Source organism: Brachionichthys hirsutus, chromosome 16 (genome assembly GCF_040956055.1).
Source record: "Brachionichthys hirsutus isolate HB-005 chromosome 16, CSIRO-AGI_Bhir_v1, whole genome shotgun sequence".
Taxonomy (NCBI): Eukaryota; Metazoa; Chordata; class Actinopteri; order Lophiiformes; family Brachionichthyidae; genus Brachionichthys; species Brachionichthys hirsutus.
Window position 1 is genome coordinate 2,930,242 of NC_090912.1, and position 19,188 is coordinate 2,949,429.

General features: G+C 52.9%; 2 protein-coding genes across 2 annotated transcripts; both read right to left on the minus strand.

Moving 5' to 3' along the window:
- Window positions 1–2,087: 2,087 nt before the first annotated feature.
- wizb (WIZ zinc finger b) lies at window positions 2,088–14,250 on the minus strand. Its single transcript, XM_068749760.1, is given in 17 exon segments — window positions 2,088–2,469; window positions 2,721–2,886; window positions 3,069–3,303; window positions 3,305–3,339; window positions 4,108–4,332; window positions 4,432–4,968; window positions 5,056–5,559; window positions 5,635–6,078; window positions 6,170–6,667; window positions 6,983–7,138; window positions 9,471–9,827; window positions 9,945–10,400; window positions 10,747–12,339; window positions 12,436–12,539; window positions 12,953–13,028; window positions 13,183–13,375; window positions 14,140–14,250. Coding segments are annotated over 17 exon segments (6,072 nt in total).
- A 1,680-nt stretch (window positions 14,251–15,930) lies between these two features.
- Window positions 15,931–18,648, minus strand: pglyrp6 (peptidoglycan recognition protein 6). The gene is made up of 5 exons (XM_068749761.1): window positions 18,557–18,648; window positions 17,082–17,906; window positions 16,758–16,968; window positions 16,342–16,669; window positions 15,931–15,972 (listed from the first exon to the last, which is right to left on the minus strand). Exons 1-5 carry the CDS (start codon window positions 18,621–18,623, stop codon window positions 15,931–15,933), a joined length of 1,473 nt encoding a protein of 490 aa, XP_068605862.1. The 5' UTR covers window positions 18,624–18,648.
- Between the last annotated feature and the right edge of the window lie 540 nt (window positions 18,649–19,188).

Consider the following 19,188-nt stretch of genomic DNA (forward strand, 5'->3'; position numbering starts at 1 on the left):
GAAAGCAGAGATCAGATCTCACTGTGCAACGTGGTCCCGTTGAAGGCCTGCTTATAAGAGTCCTTTTTTTGTTGTTTTTTAACCAGGACGTGGCAATCGCACTAAAAAGTTATCCTCGCGTTCAGTCGCTCGCCATCTCCCGACCTGCAACATTCTCAACAGCACCAAAGTTTCAGCTTGGAGAGACTAACCGATCAAAATAAAAAAAGACTCTAAGATTCACCTTGCAGGACTGCAAATACAGAAATGCACAGAGCAATAAAAAATACATAGCATCAAAGGTTGAAACCAAATCACAATAGAGGAATTAAGATCACTTTTTTTTCAAAACTACCTTGCTAATAGAACTGCCGATAGCTCTATGAGCGTCAACAGTTTGTTTTTTTTAAGTACATGTAGTTATATAGTATGTGTCTATAAGCCAGAAAAGGGTTTGGGCGATGTTTGAACAGTCATATTTGGGCGACTCTGGAACAAACTGTCAGGTCCATCAGCCTGCATGTCCCTTTAGAAGTTGCTGCTTCAGCCGAAGCCAAGTCGGAGGAGGAAACGATTCAGTCTCTGGAACCCGAGGTCAGACGCGTTTTTCTGTGTTCCCTGCGTGAAATCGAGTTTGGTTCGTGTTCATGTTCAAATTGGAATAATCTCAGCCCCCAGCAGGCCAGGGCCTTTCAATGCGGGGAGCTCGGCGGTGCACGCGGAGGTGGGGGTACAGAACACTGCCGGTTAAGTCCACTGTCCAGTGTGGAGCCTCGGGGGGGGGGGGGGGGGGTGGGACTCGATAGCTGTGCAGCTTCCTCCACCATCGTGTCCAATGTAAACAGCTTTTATAGAGGCAAGACAAGGAAGTACACAGACTCTTTGGCACATCCTGACACAACGATGGATGCATGGAAGTCCTGATGGACAGCCCCCCCACACGGAGATGAGGAGGTGCATTCTTATCGAGCAGTTTGACCCGTCTGCCTCTTCAAAACGGGAAACGGGCGAACATTTGTCACGTCGTTTAAGTACGCGAACGTCCGAGCCAACACGCGCAGACGCAGATTTGTGCACCAGTGTAAAAGTGCACCGCTCACCTTTTTACTTCAGCTTTAAAACAATCCAACTTTCCACATTCAGATCCGTGAATAAATAAAATAAAAAAAATGGATTGAAAAGGAAGAGGAGGAAACGGCGAATGCGTCAGCTGAATTGAGGAACGTTTAGCGGTTTTCTGTGGCCCAGCTGGGTCTTCAACTTGACAGCAGCCCCCCGCCCCCCCCACCACCACTATGAAGGTTACGACCGTCAACGCTACGGCAACGCAGGTTGTGTTTGATTGTATACCAATGTGTGCATATAGAGTACGAGAGGTGCTTTCAGCTACATTCAAACAAACACGCATGTGGGGCGTCATTAAACGAGATTACTTTCCCTTTTTGGGTGTGCTTCCACTTCTTGCTCCGTCGACCAATCGGTCTTTGTTTTCACCTATTTAAAGAGAATTATAATTTCTCAGTGAGTGCAGAGTGACAATAATAAAACGTTAAAAGTGCCTTGTTTTTTTTGTTTTTTTTAAGTTTGGAGTCTTGAACACAAGACTAGAACGATTACGTTATTTAATCTCAGTCAGGAGCTTTAGCTGCAAGGCTACGGCCAGAGCTACCAGCATTCTGATAGGAATGGTCAAAGTCTCACATGACATCATGTCCACAAGGAGAAGGGGACAGGGCTGTAGCAGACAGGCGGGGGTTGAAGTTTGCTAAAGGGCAACATCAAGCCCTGAACTGCCCAGTGAGGGGGGGGTGAGGGGTACCATCACCGGGACATCCACTATGAACCAGGCAAACACACAACATCGGTTCATCTCTCTTACCATCATCCATCCCGGTGCACAAATAAGTCAGGAGAGCTTTGTTGCCATAGCAGCGGGACTTAATAACAGTCTGGAGAGCCGCTTCAAAAGGTGCTCAGAGGGCTCTTTAGGGGGGGGGGAGCCGCTCGTCCTAAACAACACTTTGCAAAGGCCGAAGGAAAAGAAATGCACGGAGGAACAGAAAGTGTGAAGGCAGGAACGAAACCAAAGGCAGTGACGAGGTCAGAGCTCAAACAGTCTGGGTGGGGGGCGCAACAGAAGGCGGAGATGGGATGGGTTGCTCTTCTGAGACCTCAACCGTCTCTGCGGCAGAGACAGGCGGAGCGCCCTCAGCCGGAGGCGTGGGGGGGCAGCTGCTGGGAGCTGTGGTCGGGGCGCAGGTCAGGGCAGGTGTGGTAGTGGTGGTGCTAGAGGTAGAGGTGGAGGCCGGGGCGGGGGCGGGGGCGGGGGCGGGGGCGGGGGCATCGGCCGGGGCAGGGGCAGGGGCTCCAGCAGAGGCTGCTTTCGCAGCAGCAGCCTTGTTATAGTTCATCTTCAAGATGTGCTGCTGGAGGTGTCTGATCCAGTCCTCCTGCACCGACAGCGGACCGTGGAACTCCACCTCGCAGAACCTGAGGGCAGAAAAGCACAGCGAGCTTCTTACACGTCCAGGAGGTCGGCGCCATTCGCTGCTGAAACGCGCCTGCTCCAGATTCAAAGGCGCATTCCAGCTGGAAAACCCCCCAATGACTCGCTTTCCTTTATATAGCGCAGCCGCAGCTCAAAGCGGAGTGGTGGGGGTGAGAGGGGGGGGGGGGCTGCACGAACACCGAGGGCCTGGAACGTGTTTGCTCCAACCAAACACAGACGGGGCTTCACTCACCGGCACTTCAGGGTGTAGAACTTGCCCACCAGTTTGACCAGCGGGTAGGAGGGCGGTTTGGGCACCAGGGCGGGGACGGTGCCTGTGCGGGGCGGCTTGGGAGAGCCGCCGCCCCTCTCCGCCCCGTCGGGGCAAGACGGGTGCTTCAAGGGCCGACGCTCTAAACCTTAGCGGGGAGAAATACATCAACCGGGGTAAAAGGCTAGCATAGCATAATGGCTAATCCAATAGTTTTCTACGTTCGGCGGTTTTGATGTCATTACTGGCTCCTCAAAGGAGAAGAATGGAGGATGCACGTGCACGTGCACGAGTGCCCGTGATTAGAAACAGACGCGTGTCCGTGCGTACCTCGGGGCAGGCGGACGTTCATCTCGCTGCGGGCCACCTGCGTGTGGAGCGACAGGCCGCCGGCGAGGCTGCGGCTGGTTCTGATGGGCGCGGTCGGCGGGTTGGTGCCAGATTCACACTTGGCGGGCTTGGAGGAGCCCTGGCTGACCTCGCAGCTCAGCGAGCGCACCTGGCTCGCCGCCAACGACGAAGGCCACAGGGAGGAGGAAGAGGAGGCCTTCTGCGACGACATGGAAGAGGGTAAGATCAGAATCCACCGACGCAGCGAGGGAAGGGAGGAGTTTCGTCATCAGCGTCACACCGACCGGAGACACCGGAGCTACGCGACAGCAGAGAACAGTAGCAAGGCCTCGATGACGCAGCATCACGACCGCTGACGGGTGGACAGCACGGACGAGCGCTTTACGCTTCAGATTAAAATGACATCGTTCCACTCGGTAGCATTAGCATTAGCATTATTGCCAACGATCTACTCAACAAAATGTTGAGATGGAAACCAATCAATCCATGATGAAAATCGTCGCTGGTTAGTTTTACTGTCAATCAGCCAATCGGTGTTGGGTCTGTTGCGTTGCTACGTGTCGCTATGCATGCATGCAGGCGTTTACAACACGACCGAGAGGGCACGGCGGATTCTTTCTGCATGTGTGTCACATCACAGCCCAGAGAAAAGGTGCGACAGTGATGCAGATGCAGCAGAAAATAAATCAGGGGAGGGGAGGGGGGGGGGGGGATTTTCTTCTATCAATGGCATGCCATAATTCATCTGAGGATGAAACATAAGCTGCCAGGCACCCTGGTTACTATGGCAACTATCAAGTCAATAGCCGAGTCGTTCTGTTCTGGCATTTGTGCCCACAGAGATTTTGCTTCTTGTGAAGACGCAAGATCTGCAGCAAGGCTCGGAGCCGTCAGGCGACAAGTCTGAAGCCAAAGCCAAAGCCCCCCCCCCGTCAGAGCCGTGGCACGCCCCCCCGGGTCTCTGGCTGCACTGATCCGTGTTTTTAAGCTGAATGAATGAGCGGCGTTGCAAACGGCCGGCCCCTCCTCACCTTCTTGAGGGCGGTGCGGTTACCCTGCATGTAGCTCCGGTGCATCTCCAGCACCTTCTGCGGCCTGCTCCGGATCCAGGCGCCGAGCGTCTCGATGGGGGATCCGTTCACGCTCCACTCGGTCACGCCGAACTGCCTCAGGTGGGCTCGCGCGTGGCTCGCCAGGGCCTTGCGGTTCTCGAAGAAGAAGCCGCACAGCTCACAACTGGGATCTGGAAAACACGGCAAAAGGACAAAGCTGAAGGCGCGGCGGGGGGGGGGGGTGGGGGGGGTGGCCCAATCAGCAAAACACAGAGAAGACGGCGACTCACCTTGGTGTCCGTGCTTGTCTGGAGACGGTTTCCTTTTGAAGGAGAAATCACGGGGCAGCGGCGAGGGGCTGGTCGCCACTGGTTGGGCCTCCTCCGACAGCGGCCTTTTACCCAAAGGGGACATCCTGAAGAACTTCCCACCGGGACTCGTCGCAGGCGTCCCTGCGGAGCCCAGGCCCTGCTTGTGGAGCCTCAATCCCGAGTGCAGCAAACCAAAAGACTTCCGGAATTTGGAGGATTTGTAGCCTGAAAGTCTCAAACCCTCCGAGCCTCCCGTGTTCTCCCACGGAGGGCTGCCGGCCCCTTGGCTCGACTCCTTCTTCACTCCTTGGACCGACTGAGAGAAGGCGCCCGCCCCTTTCTTGTGCATCACCTCCCTCAGGGTGTCGATGGGCGAGCCGTTAACGGACCACTCGGTGATGCCCATCTGGCGCAGGTGGGAGCGGGCGTGGCTGGACAGGCCTTTGCGGTTCTCGAAGTATTCCCCGCAGAACTCGCAGCGAATATCTCTGGACGGCTCCGCCTCGTGGGCCATGGCTGCGGAGAGGAAGAGGAAGAAGGAAGCCCTTCTCACTTCGCTGTTCCAACATGGCTATTCCCAAAGCGACTCAGCTCAGAACTCACCCAGGTTGAGGGGGAACACGCTCTCGGAGCTGCTCCAGCCGAGCGCTTCGCCGGAGAAGCCGTCGGACCGCCCCCCAGCTCGGGGCGAGGTGACCTCCAGCATCACGGGCTCGGGCTTCAGCCTCAGGATGAGCCCACTCGAGGACGTCGGGGTGGCCGAGCTCGATTTAGACGCGGCGGGCTGAGGGGGGCTGGAGGGGTGGGCGAAGGCGAAGGGGAGGCGGCTAAGGAGGCCAGTCGAGGGAGAGGAGGAGGAGGCCGACAGAGGCGAGCGGGGGGGTCCCGGGGTGGACGGAGGTGGCGTTTTGAGAGGCTTTAGAGGAAGTGCGCACGGCAGGCCTCGCCTGGTGATGATGTCCCTCAGGGTGTCGATGGGCGAGCCGTTAACGGACCACTCGGTGATGCCCATCTGGCGCAGGTGGGAGCGGGCGTGGCTGGAGAGGCCTTTGCGGTTCTCAAAGTATTCCCCGCAGAACTCGCAGCCTATTTCCTTTGGAGGTTCGCCTAGAGAAGAGGACTCGGCGTTAAACAGACAAAGCCCCCCCCCTAACAGATCCATCCCGTGAACCAGACACTCACTGTGTGGGAGCGCCATCAGCTCCCCATTACTCAGACGAAAGACCCGCATGGAGGAAGACTTGGCACGCTTGGCAGGCGGGCCGGGCGAAGACGAAGCAGAGGTAGCTTTGGATGTGGACCCAGCCCCGGCTGCGGTCACTTTGTAGAGGAGGGACGAAGAGGAGGACGAGGACGAGGAGAGACTCAGCAGAGAGGACCGCTTCGGTGTGGACGGCGGCGTCTTGAGGCCCAGGGGCTGCTGCGGCGGCGCGCCGGCCTTGTGCTTGAACTCCTCGGTGGCGATGAGCCGGCCCAGGAGGTCGATGGGCGAGCCTTTGGACTCGGAGTACTCCACTCCAAAGTGCCGCAGGTGGGCACGGGCGTGGCTGGACAGGCCTTTCCGAGTCTCAAACCAGGCGCCGCACAGCTGGCAGACGATGTCCTTGTCCGGGTCCACGTCCAGAGCTGCACAGGAAGAACACACAACTCAGAACAACGACCCGACTCATCTCAAGGTCGCGAGGACGTACTGCCAAGCACGGGGGGGGACACTCACTGAGGTTGAGAGGAGCGTCATTCTCCTGCGGGGCCCAAAGGGGCTTGGTTGGGAGGGAGGCCGGGCCGCAGAGGGTCGGGGTCAAGCCTTTCAGCGCCCCCGCCTTGTGCTCAGAGAACCGCAAGGGCGAAGACACGGGCAGTAGGGAAGAAATGGGCGCTTTCCTCACGATTGAGGAAGGAGAGCCGGAAGGAGGAGGAGAAGGAGGAGGTGTGGAGGAGGAAGAGGAGGGTGGCACCGCTTCAGTTGCTTTGGCCAGGACGGAGAGCGGGATGGGCTTCTGGTCCAAGCTCATGTCTTCTAGAGCCTCATCTTTCCGAGGAGCAGCCGGGAACGAGTTCTCAGACGAAAGGGAGCTCGTTTGGCCGTCTCCGTCGCGCTCCTTGGCGATTTGGTGGAGGCTGACGCCAAGCTGGCGCAAGTGAGAGCGGGCGTGGCTGGCCAGGGCCCGCGGGGTCTCACGCCGAGCGCCACATACCTCGCACTTCAGGCCGAGGACTGCAGAACGGGAAAGGAGAGCGGAGGAAACTGAATCTGCAGAGCAACAACAGGCGGCTGAGGTTCTTCCGCGGCCACGGCGGTCTCAGCGGACGCGCCGTCCACCGAGCCGTGGTGGACAGGGGGACGCATCCGGAGCACAAATGGGTCTTTAGAGGTGCTCTAATTAGCGCCCGAAAACATGAATCAATTTCTCCTTTCCCTTGGGACAACTCTGCCCCCCCCCCACCCCCACCCACTGACAGCTATGATAAGGTTTTAGAAAAGAAAATCCAACAGCAAACACTCCGCCGTCAACATTCCCACACGTCTCACCCTTGGGGTCTGCACCCCCCCCAGGAGAGGGGCCGTCTGTGTCCACGCTGCACACCCCCGTTTCCCCAGGGCTGACACTCAGAGCATCCAGAGACGAAGGCTGCAACTCCTCCTCATCTTCTTCCTCTGCTACTTCCCCTTCCTCCTCCTCCTCACCTATCAGACAACATGCAGAAGAAATATGTGAATTAAACCGATTAGAGATGGAAACTTTTTTTTTTACATTCATTGGTTACACTATTGATCAGTTGTTTGCAATAACCAACAGAAGCACGGATCAAACTTATCCGGAACTTCTGGGGGGGCCTTTTGGATCTACAGCAGCACAATTGTTTTTTTGCAAACAGCTGCTTATCATGGTGTTAAATCTCGTAGTTGAATTATAGCAGCTTCCGAAAGGCAAAATGAAAGTGACACCCCGTACAATATACAAAGGTGTCTGAATCATCAGCCACGTAGCATTTGGGATTTTAAAAATCCATCATTTACTGCCCTGAAAATGTATAATTAATTCTAATAATTAATAATGATCAATCCTGGCAGTAATGGCGCATGCATGAAATTCATCTGAGTAACTAATCCCCGTCGGAACACAAACAAAAACAAACATGGCAGTGTCGGTGGCCCGCAGAGACGCTGCCGGGACCGAAGTGCCATTTTCTGCGACAAATGGTGTAAATCCACGGAACCCGGACAGACAATGCTTTTTGTCTGGTGGGCGGCTCTGCGCGTGTCAGTCCGTCTCCTGACTGTAGAGGAGCGGCGGCGCTGGCACCGCGGAGCGCAGCGTTATAACACCGGCTATTACACCGGACGTGCGTAAACACGAGCTGGTTATTAACACAAACGGAACAAAGTGGCCGTACCGCTAACTTGACTTTGGAGCCATTCAGGTAGGCCTGGAGCGAGAAACCGGGCGACCCCGGGAACTCCGGGAACTCTCCCTCGATCCGGTTAAACCGTAATAAGATTAGACTTTCCAGTGCGTAAAGTTCCCGACGCGGATCTCGCAGAGAGTTTGTGGTAAAAAAAATAAATAATTAGAAACGCAAAAAAGGTGCACTTGAAGGCACCGCGTGAGCTCTATCAAAGATCAAAGCGGAGGAAAATGGCGAGGATTTGGGCAAAATGTGTCATTTTAGAGCTGCAGCAGCAGCAGCGCGCATTCTGGACCCCGAACCGGAGCAAGCAGAACCACAACAATCATCACGTTTGATGCGCGCGGGCGCGACGCACGCAAACACCCTCTGACACGCACGTCTACCTGCGTGGCTTTGCGCGACACTGATTTCTTTTTTTTCTTTTTTTTTTAATGGCTGTCTGTCTGTAACGTAGAAGAAGATGCGGCGCGCAACGCAACGCCGCGCCGCGCCGCCGTCGGAGGGCACGGAGGGGGAGCACCGGGAGCCGCGGCGCGCGGTACTCACCGGTCCGCAGCCGCAGTGCATCGGACTCCCGGCGGCGGAGGCCAGACCTGGGTGCCCTGCTATTGTTTGGGTCTACGGGGAGGTGGAAGCAGCCATTTTGCCCCCATATGCGCCGCTAAGCTAAGGCGTGACCAATCGAGTGGAGGCGGAGGTTGAGATAAACGCACCGAGTGGCGCACCGCGCGCACCGGGGACGCTCTCTCTGACACGCACAGGAAATCTGCGTCTCCACAAAGCCTGGTCTTTATTCTTCTCACACTTGAGATGGAATATGATCCTATTCTGAGATGTGTTTTCTTTTTTTATTATTATTTCGTCAAGTTGTAGGCCAAAATGATCAAAATAAAAACTAGGAAAGCCCCCGGAGAGCACAAACATCCATCCGCCATGATCAAAAGGATAAATTGTTCTTGGTATCTTTACACACCAACCACGAAAAGCCAAAATGAATCAGAGTTTGTGTGTATTTCTAACAGATTTTCTTTTTGTTTTAATCCATAAATGGGGTTTTCAATGCTAAAATTTAATTTTTAATCGACTCTGGGATTGACCTGTGTTTTGCAAGCGACTCCCCTGCAGGAGCAAAAGCCATCATGAAATACTGTAGCATGTGTTTAGGCTAAAATGGGGCAGATAGGAGGTAGAAGCTTTCCTACAATTTAATGAAATGAATGTTCTAATATTTTTTTGGTTTGTGTCGCCGTCTCTAAAATTAAGGATTTTGTGAACATTTCATGGCATTTAACCTGCAAATTGTGGAAAACTTCAGAATGCTTCAAAGTTTTGTCAACATTTTAAAATTTGAAATTGAGTTTCCCCGTTGAAAGTGAGAATGCGGAGTGAATCAATGAAAATGGTCAACATTTTTACATTTCTGCTGAAAAACGCGGAATATTTGTGAATCTGTGAAAGTAGTAAATTCACAAATGTTTGATGTGTTGTGTACGTTTCATGAAAAAACACTTTTGAGTTATATTTATTGACAGAGACAACCAGATGTTTTTTATATGATATAAAAGACATCCTGCATACAGTATATAAATATAATGATTCAAACCTACCTTCACACGCTACGACCGGTACTCCGTCCCTCTTGCAGCGCCGAGGAGAAGCGTCGATGCTCAGTGTCCCTTCGCTCGTCCCCCGTCCTTCCTCCGTCATCGTCGCCTCTTCCTCCTCGCCCTCCTCCAGCCACGAGCCGGGGCTCCGGGGGGGAGCCGTGGGGATAACGAGGTCGGGCCGGCTGGAGAACAGCTCCCTCAGGATGTGGATCGGCGAGATGGTGACGTCCCAGTTAGTGATGCCGAAGTCACGGAGGTGGGCCCGGGCGTGGCTGGACAGGCCGGCCCGGGTGTCGAAGCCAGCGCTGCAGAACTCGCAGTGCATCACGCTGAAAGTGTCCGGGTCGAAGTTGGCAACTGTGGAGAGGACAGGCAACGTTTGCCTAACGCGCCACTCGGACTCACGCCGGCGCCGTCGCCTCAGAAACGGTCCCGGCACGGAGCGCAAAGAAGGAAGCGCCGCATTGCACTGACCTTTCTTCTTCTTCTTCTGATAGGAGAACCTCCTCTCGATGGCGTTGACTTCTTCGGGGGATATGAAGTGACGCACGTTGTAGCTGACCCCCACCCGGTTCAGGTGGCCTCTCACGTGATTGGCCAGCCCGATGCCATTATGAAATCGGTCGGGGCAGTAGGGGCACTTCCTCTCCACACTCTTGAGGGCATCCGCGCCATCCTCGACCTCGTCGTCGCCGTCCAAGAGGCCCTCCGACAGGAAACGTCGCACGCTTTCCTCATCAATTTCTTCGTCCCCCTCCTCCTCATCCTCATCCTCATCGCTGCCGATATCTGCGGAAGCAGCAGTCACCTTGTTCCTCCTCCGCAAATAGAAAACCTTTCCGTCTTCCCCCTCTTCAGGCTCGCCTTTGCCGCTGACACTTTTCTTTGACGGAGGCATCAACGTTGCCCTCTGCTGTTCGGAAGCGCCGCCTATGAAGGGAGGAAATCATCTCGGAACGGCGTCAGTGGATAAAGGCGTCGCAAACAGATCGCGTTACCGTTTACCAGACCGTTCCGGCCTTACTCACACACAAACGAGCTTTGCATTGTGGGGTTCCGTTTGTGCTGCAGACGCTGGAAGGTACACTAAAGCTCCTCCAGCGCAGCGCTACCTCACCGTCACCGAGGATTGATTCCGTGGCGTTGAACGGTTTGCACCGCCCACTGACTGCCCCGGCATTAATATCGCAGCGTGAACACAGAACTATCTTAAATGTGAAGGAGAGACATTAATCCCGAGCACACCGGGCCCGTCTCACCTGAGCAGACGTCCTACCTGCGTTCGATCGAGCTCTGGTGTGCGGCCCGACGCCCACGGGCGAGCCGGCTTCTCGTACGGAGCAGTCGGTGTCGAGCGCTGTGCTTTGATCCTCCTCCCACTCTTCGTCTTCACTCCCAGGCAGCTTGTGATCATCCAGTCTGGGATGAACTTCGGCCATATCGGTCCACGGCTTCCCTTTTATTCTAAATGTCCTGTTCCCGGGACACTTGTGGACCGCCTGGCTGCTGGGCTGAGCTGCAGCGCTGTCCGGTACCGTGCTCTCTTCATCACAGACGGGGGGGACACCTGTCTGACATCGGTCGGTCGCGTTGGGTCGGGATGCGGAGAGACGGTCAGAAACCCGAGCCCCCACATGCACCCTCGGGTGCTGGCCAGTGTCAACGGAACGCGCCCCTCTGAGGGAGACCCCACCGGGGTGAAGCAGCCTCTGGTGGTCCCTCATTACAGTTTGACTTGGTGTCAAGAAGGCACAAAGCCCACAGGCTAGGGAAGTGGAGGGCGGACCAGAGGACGGGCAGTCGCCCTGGTGAGCAGGCTTCTTCCTGTTGTGGGTCTTGGTGTGATTCGCCAGCGCCTGGGAAGTTCTTGTGCTGAAGTTACACTTGGCGCAGATGAAGCGGCGGCGGTGAGAAGAAACCGCTCGGGCCGGAGCTCGCAGTGAGTTTGGAGTTGCGGCGCCCGAGTCGAGGACTCCTCGGTCTTTGTCCGGTGCCGGGACTTCTGGAGAAGCAAATGGACGCGAGACCATTTCTGGGTCTGACTCCTTATCTTGAAATGAGTCTCTGCTTGCATCTTGCATAAAAGCCGAGTCAGCGCTCACACATCTCGCCATCTTACCGTCGAGTTTCTGGATCTCTCGTCCTTTCCCATTTTCATTCAGTTTCTCAATCTCCTCCAAAATCTTTCGCCGGGACTCCTGGTGCCTTCTGTGGTGGTCGGACAGTGCGAGACGATTGGCTAGCTTCCATCCACACTCGCTACACCGGAAGCCCCCGCCCTGCCCCAAACGCCCGCTTCCCCCCGCGCCACTCTGGCAGTGCTCGACCATGTGCTCCTGCAGGTGGACCTGCTTTCTGAAATAAATGCTACATTCCACACAGGTGAAGATTTCTTTCCTGGACGCCGCCCCCGAGTCGTCTTCTTGCTCTCCTCTCCTGAACCTCGTTGGCTCGTCCACTTCGGCCTCTCCAAAGTTCGGATCCTCAAAACGGTAAACGCCTCCAGCGTCACTCGGCTGTGCAGACTCGGCAGGTTTTGATTCTTGAGGAGTCGCTCTCGCTTGCCTGCCCGGCTCCATTACTGTGCGCGTCGACGTGCCAAGTCCGGAGAAGGGCTTGAGCAGCACCCTCTTCTTTCTGCACCGCTGAATGAATGTGCAATGAGCCCAGGGAGCAGGAGGAGGACTCTCAGGGTCCGAGTCTCCGGGGAAACGGTACACATCTCTCTCCGGCTCCATCAGCTCTTTTCCCTTCAGCCTTTTCTCTCCCACACTGTTGTCGGCCTCCTCATCCTTTTGGCAGCCGTCCTTTGGTTTGGCTTTGGCCAGAAACAGCTCGGCTTGCTCAGATACATTCCAGATTGTCCTGTCTGCCGGCGTAAAGAGAAAGGAGAATTGTGAATGAACCAGAGCATTAAGATAAAGAGAAACATATCGGGGGGGGGGGTTCCGCTTCTTCCACTCACGTTCGTTTGGGCCAAGCTGACACGTATTTGGCTCTTCTGTTTTTGTGCTCTCGTGGTGCTCCTGCACGCCGGAGTGATGCAGATCCTCAGGTTCGCCGTCGGGCCTGGGCCGCAACATAAAGGACATTCCGACATGACACTTCTATCAAGTGAAAGCTGCACGTTTCCACACATTGAGGACAATGAGGACATGCCCCGATAGACTCTCTGGAGATTTTGTGGGTTTAAGGGGGGGGGGGTCTCAGCAGTACAATTAAAAATACATTGGAGGCTCTTTATATTTGAGCCTGTGCTTGATGGTGTTTATTCGACGGCTTGAGAACCGTCTCAAACTGGAGCTCTTTGTGCTGCTATGAAATGTAAGATTTTCCACAAATCCGTTCTCGTTTGAAATGTAATTTGCAGGAAATGTCAAATCAAAACAAAAAACATTTAAAAAATCCATATGAAAAGATTTTAGATTTGAATTTTCTCCCCGCCTGCACCCGACCATCCTCCGGCTGTGCCTCCCGCTCACCTGAGTCCAGATGAAGGAGATCCGGGGCTGTGAGCAGCCAGACCGTGAGGGTTAGAAAAGTGCTGCAGCTCCTCCTCTGACACACAACAGCAACACAAAACACACAACAGCCGTAATGCACAGTCCGAGCTGCAGAGAGAGACTTCTGACTACGTGCAGACTGAATAGCATTTAAAGCAACAAGGGGACACGACCGCTACGTCCACCTTCGATCTCAAGCCATGCGTTACCGTCTTGCATTTCTTTCTCGGAGTCAGAGTCCCAGCTGAGGGAGGAGGGAAAGGCGGAGGACCTGAACTTCCTCCGTGTCCTCCCCGGGCCGGACGGAGCGCCCCCCTGCTGCCCGGCGTCCTCCGCTCCATCGTGGTCCCAGGAGTCTTTGGCAGACATCAGGCCGTCGCTCACGTTTGGAGAACATGAGGACTGGAGGCAATTTAAAAATATATATATATGAAAGTCATTTTTCATTTTCTTAATCTAAATACAATAGAATTTACAACAAAGGAAAGATTTTGATGAACTTCATTATCCTTATAAATAAATGAAAACTCGTTGGGTCTGAGGTCACGCGGCAGGACGTGTCCCCGTCGTCTTCCTGAATCGACAGGACGGCCCTCAAATGTCTCACGTGCTGTTCAACAATGCATGCAACTTTAGAATGAACAGCCGTGAGGACTTACAGCGGGTAAAAAGCAAAAAGCATTTGAACGCCTCACCGTTTTTCTCAGTAAATATATTTCTAAAAACGGTGCTACCGACAGCAAATATTCACCAGAGTGAACAACCCACGCAAAGACATCAAACCTCAGATGTCCAACGATGAAATTGTGTTAGAAAAATGTAAAGTATGCAGAAAAGAAGGCGCCGAAAGAGACGGAACGTCGGGACAGCGGCTGAAATCGGTCCGGCTGGTTGGGTTCTAATATGAAACGTGTCTTATTGCCATGGTGGGTAAAAGCAAAGAGCGCTCTCAAGGCCTTATTGTTGCAAAACACACTGAAGGCATTGGCTACAGGGGGGGGATTTCTAAACTTCTGCATGTTCCCTTGAGCACCGCGGCGCTGGAATCCGGAAGCGGAAACGACATTATTTCACCATAAGCCGGCTGCTCGCAACATTTCTGACAGAGGAGTTAACAGAATCCTCAGAAGGGAGAGAGACCTGGTAGAAGTGTTTTCACGTCTTACCTTTGAGGTGTGGTTAATAACGAAGGTGGTGTCGTCGGGGTTTTGTGCCGAGTTGAAGGACGGGGGCCCATAGCTGGTCCCTGGGGTGATGGGGCGCCCTTCCAGCTCCATGCCCCCCCCCCCCAGAGAACAGTATGGCGTCCCGCGGGTGACCAGCCTTCCTACATCGTGCAGACTCCTCTCCTCTCCTCCTGGAAACGTAAAGGAAGTTTCATGTGGCTTCAAAGTTTCCCGATCTTCTCCTCACTGCAGTCATTTGCATGCAAGACGGGTTTTTGATTAAAAAAAAAATAATCATGAGAGACAACAGAGGAGTCAAATCTGCAGAATCCGTTTTGGCTGTCCTCATTTTTATTTTATCCCCCCCCAGCTGCAGTTTTCGCACTGGCTGACCTATTCCCCCCCCCACAATATGTCTGATGTTAAAGGAGGGAACATGGAGTGGCCTTTCCCTTCAGGCCCGCGTCCTTCTCCCTGGTGCCCCTCTAAAAGGCAGGAAAATAATAAAATCCCCCCCCCCCCCACGGGTTTATGCCTCTGTTGCTCCAGAGGACGTGGCTGCCATCGATCCAGCCGCTGTCAGGTGACTAGAACTACAATAACATGCATGCAAAACGCCCGTACGCTGCGTTTCAGCGCAAACACTCACAGAAGTCGGCCTGGCTTGCGGCTCGCAGAGGAAGCTTCGCTCTTTACGCGCCGCTCGTCATAGTTCCGGCGCGGAGCCGAAGCTTCCAGGGCCCGAGACGATGCTCGTGGCCGTGGCCGCGGCCGTGGCTGCTCCCCGCGGACAAACTTGCTGCGCTATAATCGCTGCTCGGTGGGGGGCTCGCATGGATCCCTGGAAGATGTCAGGCAGAGGACTCCATGTTATTTGGCTTGCGGGCTCACCGCGGCTGCGTGCGTCACGGGGACGCGGACGCGGACGGGGAGGGTGACGGGAAGAGTTTCCAGTCAAATATCAGTCAAGTTGGGAAAACTTTTACGCGCGGCTCGCGTTTTTTTAACGCATTTCTCTGCGGTTACGCTGATTTAGCGAAGGATTTACGTGGAACACGTTTTAATCACAACGTCACTTTTTCTTTTTTTACTTCTTTTAAATAAGCGTGAATTGTGTGTTTGGCGTCACGTTGACGACTCTCATTAATGTCGAGGATAATTGTATCTAACCATTATTATTATTTTACATTATATTTCATTTGGAAGCATTTGTTTGGTTCACTTGATCACCGTTGCAGTTTCGGAAATAATAATTCAGCTCTCATTTGGGAGATTAACAGCTGCATTGCGTCCGCCAATTAATGTATGTAATAAAATGTCCTTAATGCTGGAGATCGATAAACGCCTTACTTTCTGGTTATGACAAGGCGCTCCGGCGCCCCCTGCTGCAAATGATAGAACTGCGCTATTTGGAGTAGTTCAAAATGGAAAATAAAAAATGTACTTTATTATTCTGAGTAGTTCTGATCGAAGTAGTAGCATAAATAGACAAATTATCTTATTTCTGTACTGTAGTAAGAAGATAAAACATTAAGTCAAGTAAAGTGATGACATAAATCTTTAACATTTGTAGTAGTACTGCAGTACTATTGTGTTCTAGACTGTAATAATACTACTGCAAGCTCAGTGTACTTCAGTAGATATTAGGCTCTCAATCAAAATGATTCACACTCGAGTCTTGGCTACAAACACAAACAGATATGTGGAACCCAGCAAAGGTTAGTGTTCAAAAGAAATGGCATTGATCACACGCTCAGGACTAGACATCTATTTATTCTGCTGCATTTTGGTTCATCCAAGGCTCTTCTTCCTCTGGACCTGCAGCTCGTCTTCCTGAAAGGAAGGCAATCTGGGTTAAATCCGTGAAACAGTCATGCTGCGGTAAATATTCAGGTCATTTGAATCCCAGTGATACTAAACAGTAAAAGTGCAGGTGGACATCTCTAAAAATCTCTCCCACAGTTCCAAAACATAATAAGTGTTTGCGAGAATAGATCCATGGAGGGGTTAAAAAAGCAAATAATAACACTTTGAAATTAGTCATCACAAAGGAAGGAGGATGAACACAAGCACATGGAAAATATTCCTGTTAATGGGACCTGGTTCACAGCGGTGGGGGCATCAAAGGTAATCCAGAGCAGGCTAAACTAATTCTGTTTAAAGCACTAAACATTGTTTTCCTGTCAGTGACATTGTAGCAACAGCTGATGCAGGTCGGTACTCGTCTATACACACCCCAAAGTGCTCCCAGCTTTTGATCTCATTATAGAGAGCATCTCCAGGACAGGAAGTGTTCACCACCTGTCTGTGCCCCTGGATGGTGAAGTTGGCTATCAGCCGACCCCCGCCAACAGCGCAGGATGTCAGCTGATCTCTCACCAACCCCATGGAATGCTGGGATGGTAACTGGACCGTGTAGTCTCCGATGAAGGAAACGCCGTAGCCTATGGAGTTGTGTCCGAGGGTGTGGGCTCCTTGCCACAGCCAGCCCCGGCCCTCGTAGACGTAGCCATCAGAGCCTGCAACGAAGCTTTGGGTGGGGTGGGGTGGGGTGGGGGGGGGGGGGGGGGGCTTAGATATTGATATACTGAACGGACCAGGAATGTGACTGAGCTCACCTGTATCCTATGTCATCCCAGCCGCGGTCCTCCTGGTGGAAGCGCTGCATGGAGCGCATGTCTGCAGAGCACTGCTGGAAGGTCAGGCAGGGCTGTCCCGGTGTGACGGTGTGGTGGATGTACAGGAAGGAGAGAGGGAGGGAAAGGTTGGTGGGGGTGCCCCTGTATGGCTGCGCCCCCCACATGCAGCGAGGGATGATGGGAGGGCAGTCTGAAAGAGACCAATGACAAGCGACCAGATCTGCTGAGGCATGCAAGACGTTCATAAAGTCGCACCGCTGAGAACGTCTCTCACTTCCTCTTTGGATTCATTGTCATCCTTACCCATATATTCACGGACAAACTCTGTCATTCCCGCTTTCACCACGGCAACCAGCTGCTTCCTCTCCTTCACCCCCATCTCTGGTCGTCCCGCCAGTCTTCGCTGCAGCTCCACCGATTTCACCGCCTGCCTGGTCAGCATCGGAAGGCTGGTCCGCCCACTGAAGTTCTCCCTGCGGCGTCGGCTGATGACGCACGGGGTGGCGTCCAGCCCTTTGCTCTCCAGCCCGGAGCAGTAGTACTCCATCAGCAGGCCGCTGAGCTTGAGAGGACGCCTTGATTTGGCCCTCGTCCCCAGAATCACGCCGTCCATGCCTCCATTTATCTGAGCGGTGGTGAGCATAGATGGGCCGTCCAGAAGGGTGAAGACTTGAGGAGAGGTCACGCTGTCCCAGCAGCCATCCGGTCCCAGGAGCTTGGTGTGGGAGTTGTGCTTCCAAGAAAGGCGCAGGTCTTTAGTCAGGGCGAGCTGGTAAAGGGCCTGAACAGCCCCCTTGGACCTGGGGAGGTAACCGGCCTCGATCCCCAGGAGGAGCGGCGTGAGGGCAACCGTGGTGCCGTCGGGAGTCAGGACCACGCCGTGCTCCTCGCCATCTTCAGTCACCCGGTGATGCACAGCCTTTCTGATGTAAACCGAGAGGGTCGCGTTTGTGCCGGGACCCCCGGCGGCGGCGGCGGCATCGCCAAGGAGGTGCTGAATGAACGCGTCATTGAGGCCAGCTGCCCTACGCAGCTTCATCAATACAGCGGCGGGGTTTGACCGGGGGTCCTCGTCTTCAACCTGCCTCACCGCCTCTATGAAGTCATCCATGTGGCGGGAAAATGAAGCTGAGGCAAGAACGAAGACAATCAATCAGTCAATTAATCAATCAATCAAGCTATAGTTACTTATTTTCTGTTTTCAGATGGTATGTGTGATATTTAGAGCGCTGTACAAGTGATTGATGAAAACAGGAAGTGAAAAGGATGTGGAAACTAATGGAACAGGATCTCCACGCACACACATGCACACGCACACGCACACACACATGCACAGTATGGTTAGATTACCATTTAATGTGTATACAGTTGGTTGCAATTGAGTGAATGTATGCAGATATTTTTCACGGCTTTCACTTTGGCTCAGGATAAAATAAAGTGGAACTCGTGTTCTATTTTAGTAAAGAACATAATTACAGATAAAATATGCTGATATTTCAGATTAAGTAGACTTCCTTAAATGTTTCGTAAACACCTCATTACTGCTTACCATATATCCGCTACACATGCATGCTATCCGTAATGCATTTATTTGTACAAGCAGGAAAATCTATATCATAAAAGAACAAGCTCAAAAAAAAAATCTGCACAAAAATATCAAAAATAAGCAAAAATGTCTGCACTGAAAAATTACAATGTGCAAAGTAGTTAAACATATTTGTTTGAGTGATAATCAAAAGGACCAAACTGGTGGAAGCATTAAAAAGAAATGTCATTACCTTCTGCATAAAAGCTGAATAAGAAAAGCAGCAGGGCCAGGGTCGATCTCCGGCAGCCTTTATCCATCCTGAGCCTTGAACACCTTCAGCTCCTCGCTCCAAATGTCTGCCACCTCGCTGCCTCTCTCTCCTTTAAAGACGTTTACATGCAGAAAGAGTGGAAGTTATGTAATATTTGTGGACATACTGCAGATACGCCTGCGGTCGGTCTCTTTGTGTGGCCGAATGAGTGGCGTGGGAAACTGGCTGCTGATGTGGGCAGTTTGTCCTTACTGTTCAAACGTGACACATGTGAGTTGGTGCTTTTCAGATAAATTCTCGAGTTCTGTAATAAAATACCAGTCGCAGTGAAGGGTGGGAATCAATTCTGTCAACAACAGGCTCTCCACCAGTGTAGAAACCATTGGCACTCCTGTCTGAGGCAATAAGGAAGTCTGTGTTAATGTTCAGGGTACAAAACTGAGGAAGTCCCAAAACCATCAGGATGATTGGAATCTACACAAGGAATTAACATCTGCTGGAAAAACATGTTACGTAAAACATCTTTGTTATCATTGTGACTTCCTATTTACTTTTCCAAACTTTCCCACAAGCTTTTATCAACTTTTATCCAGTTCACCTGGTGCTAATCC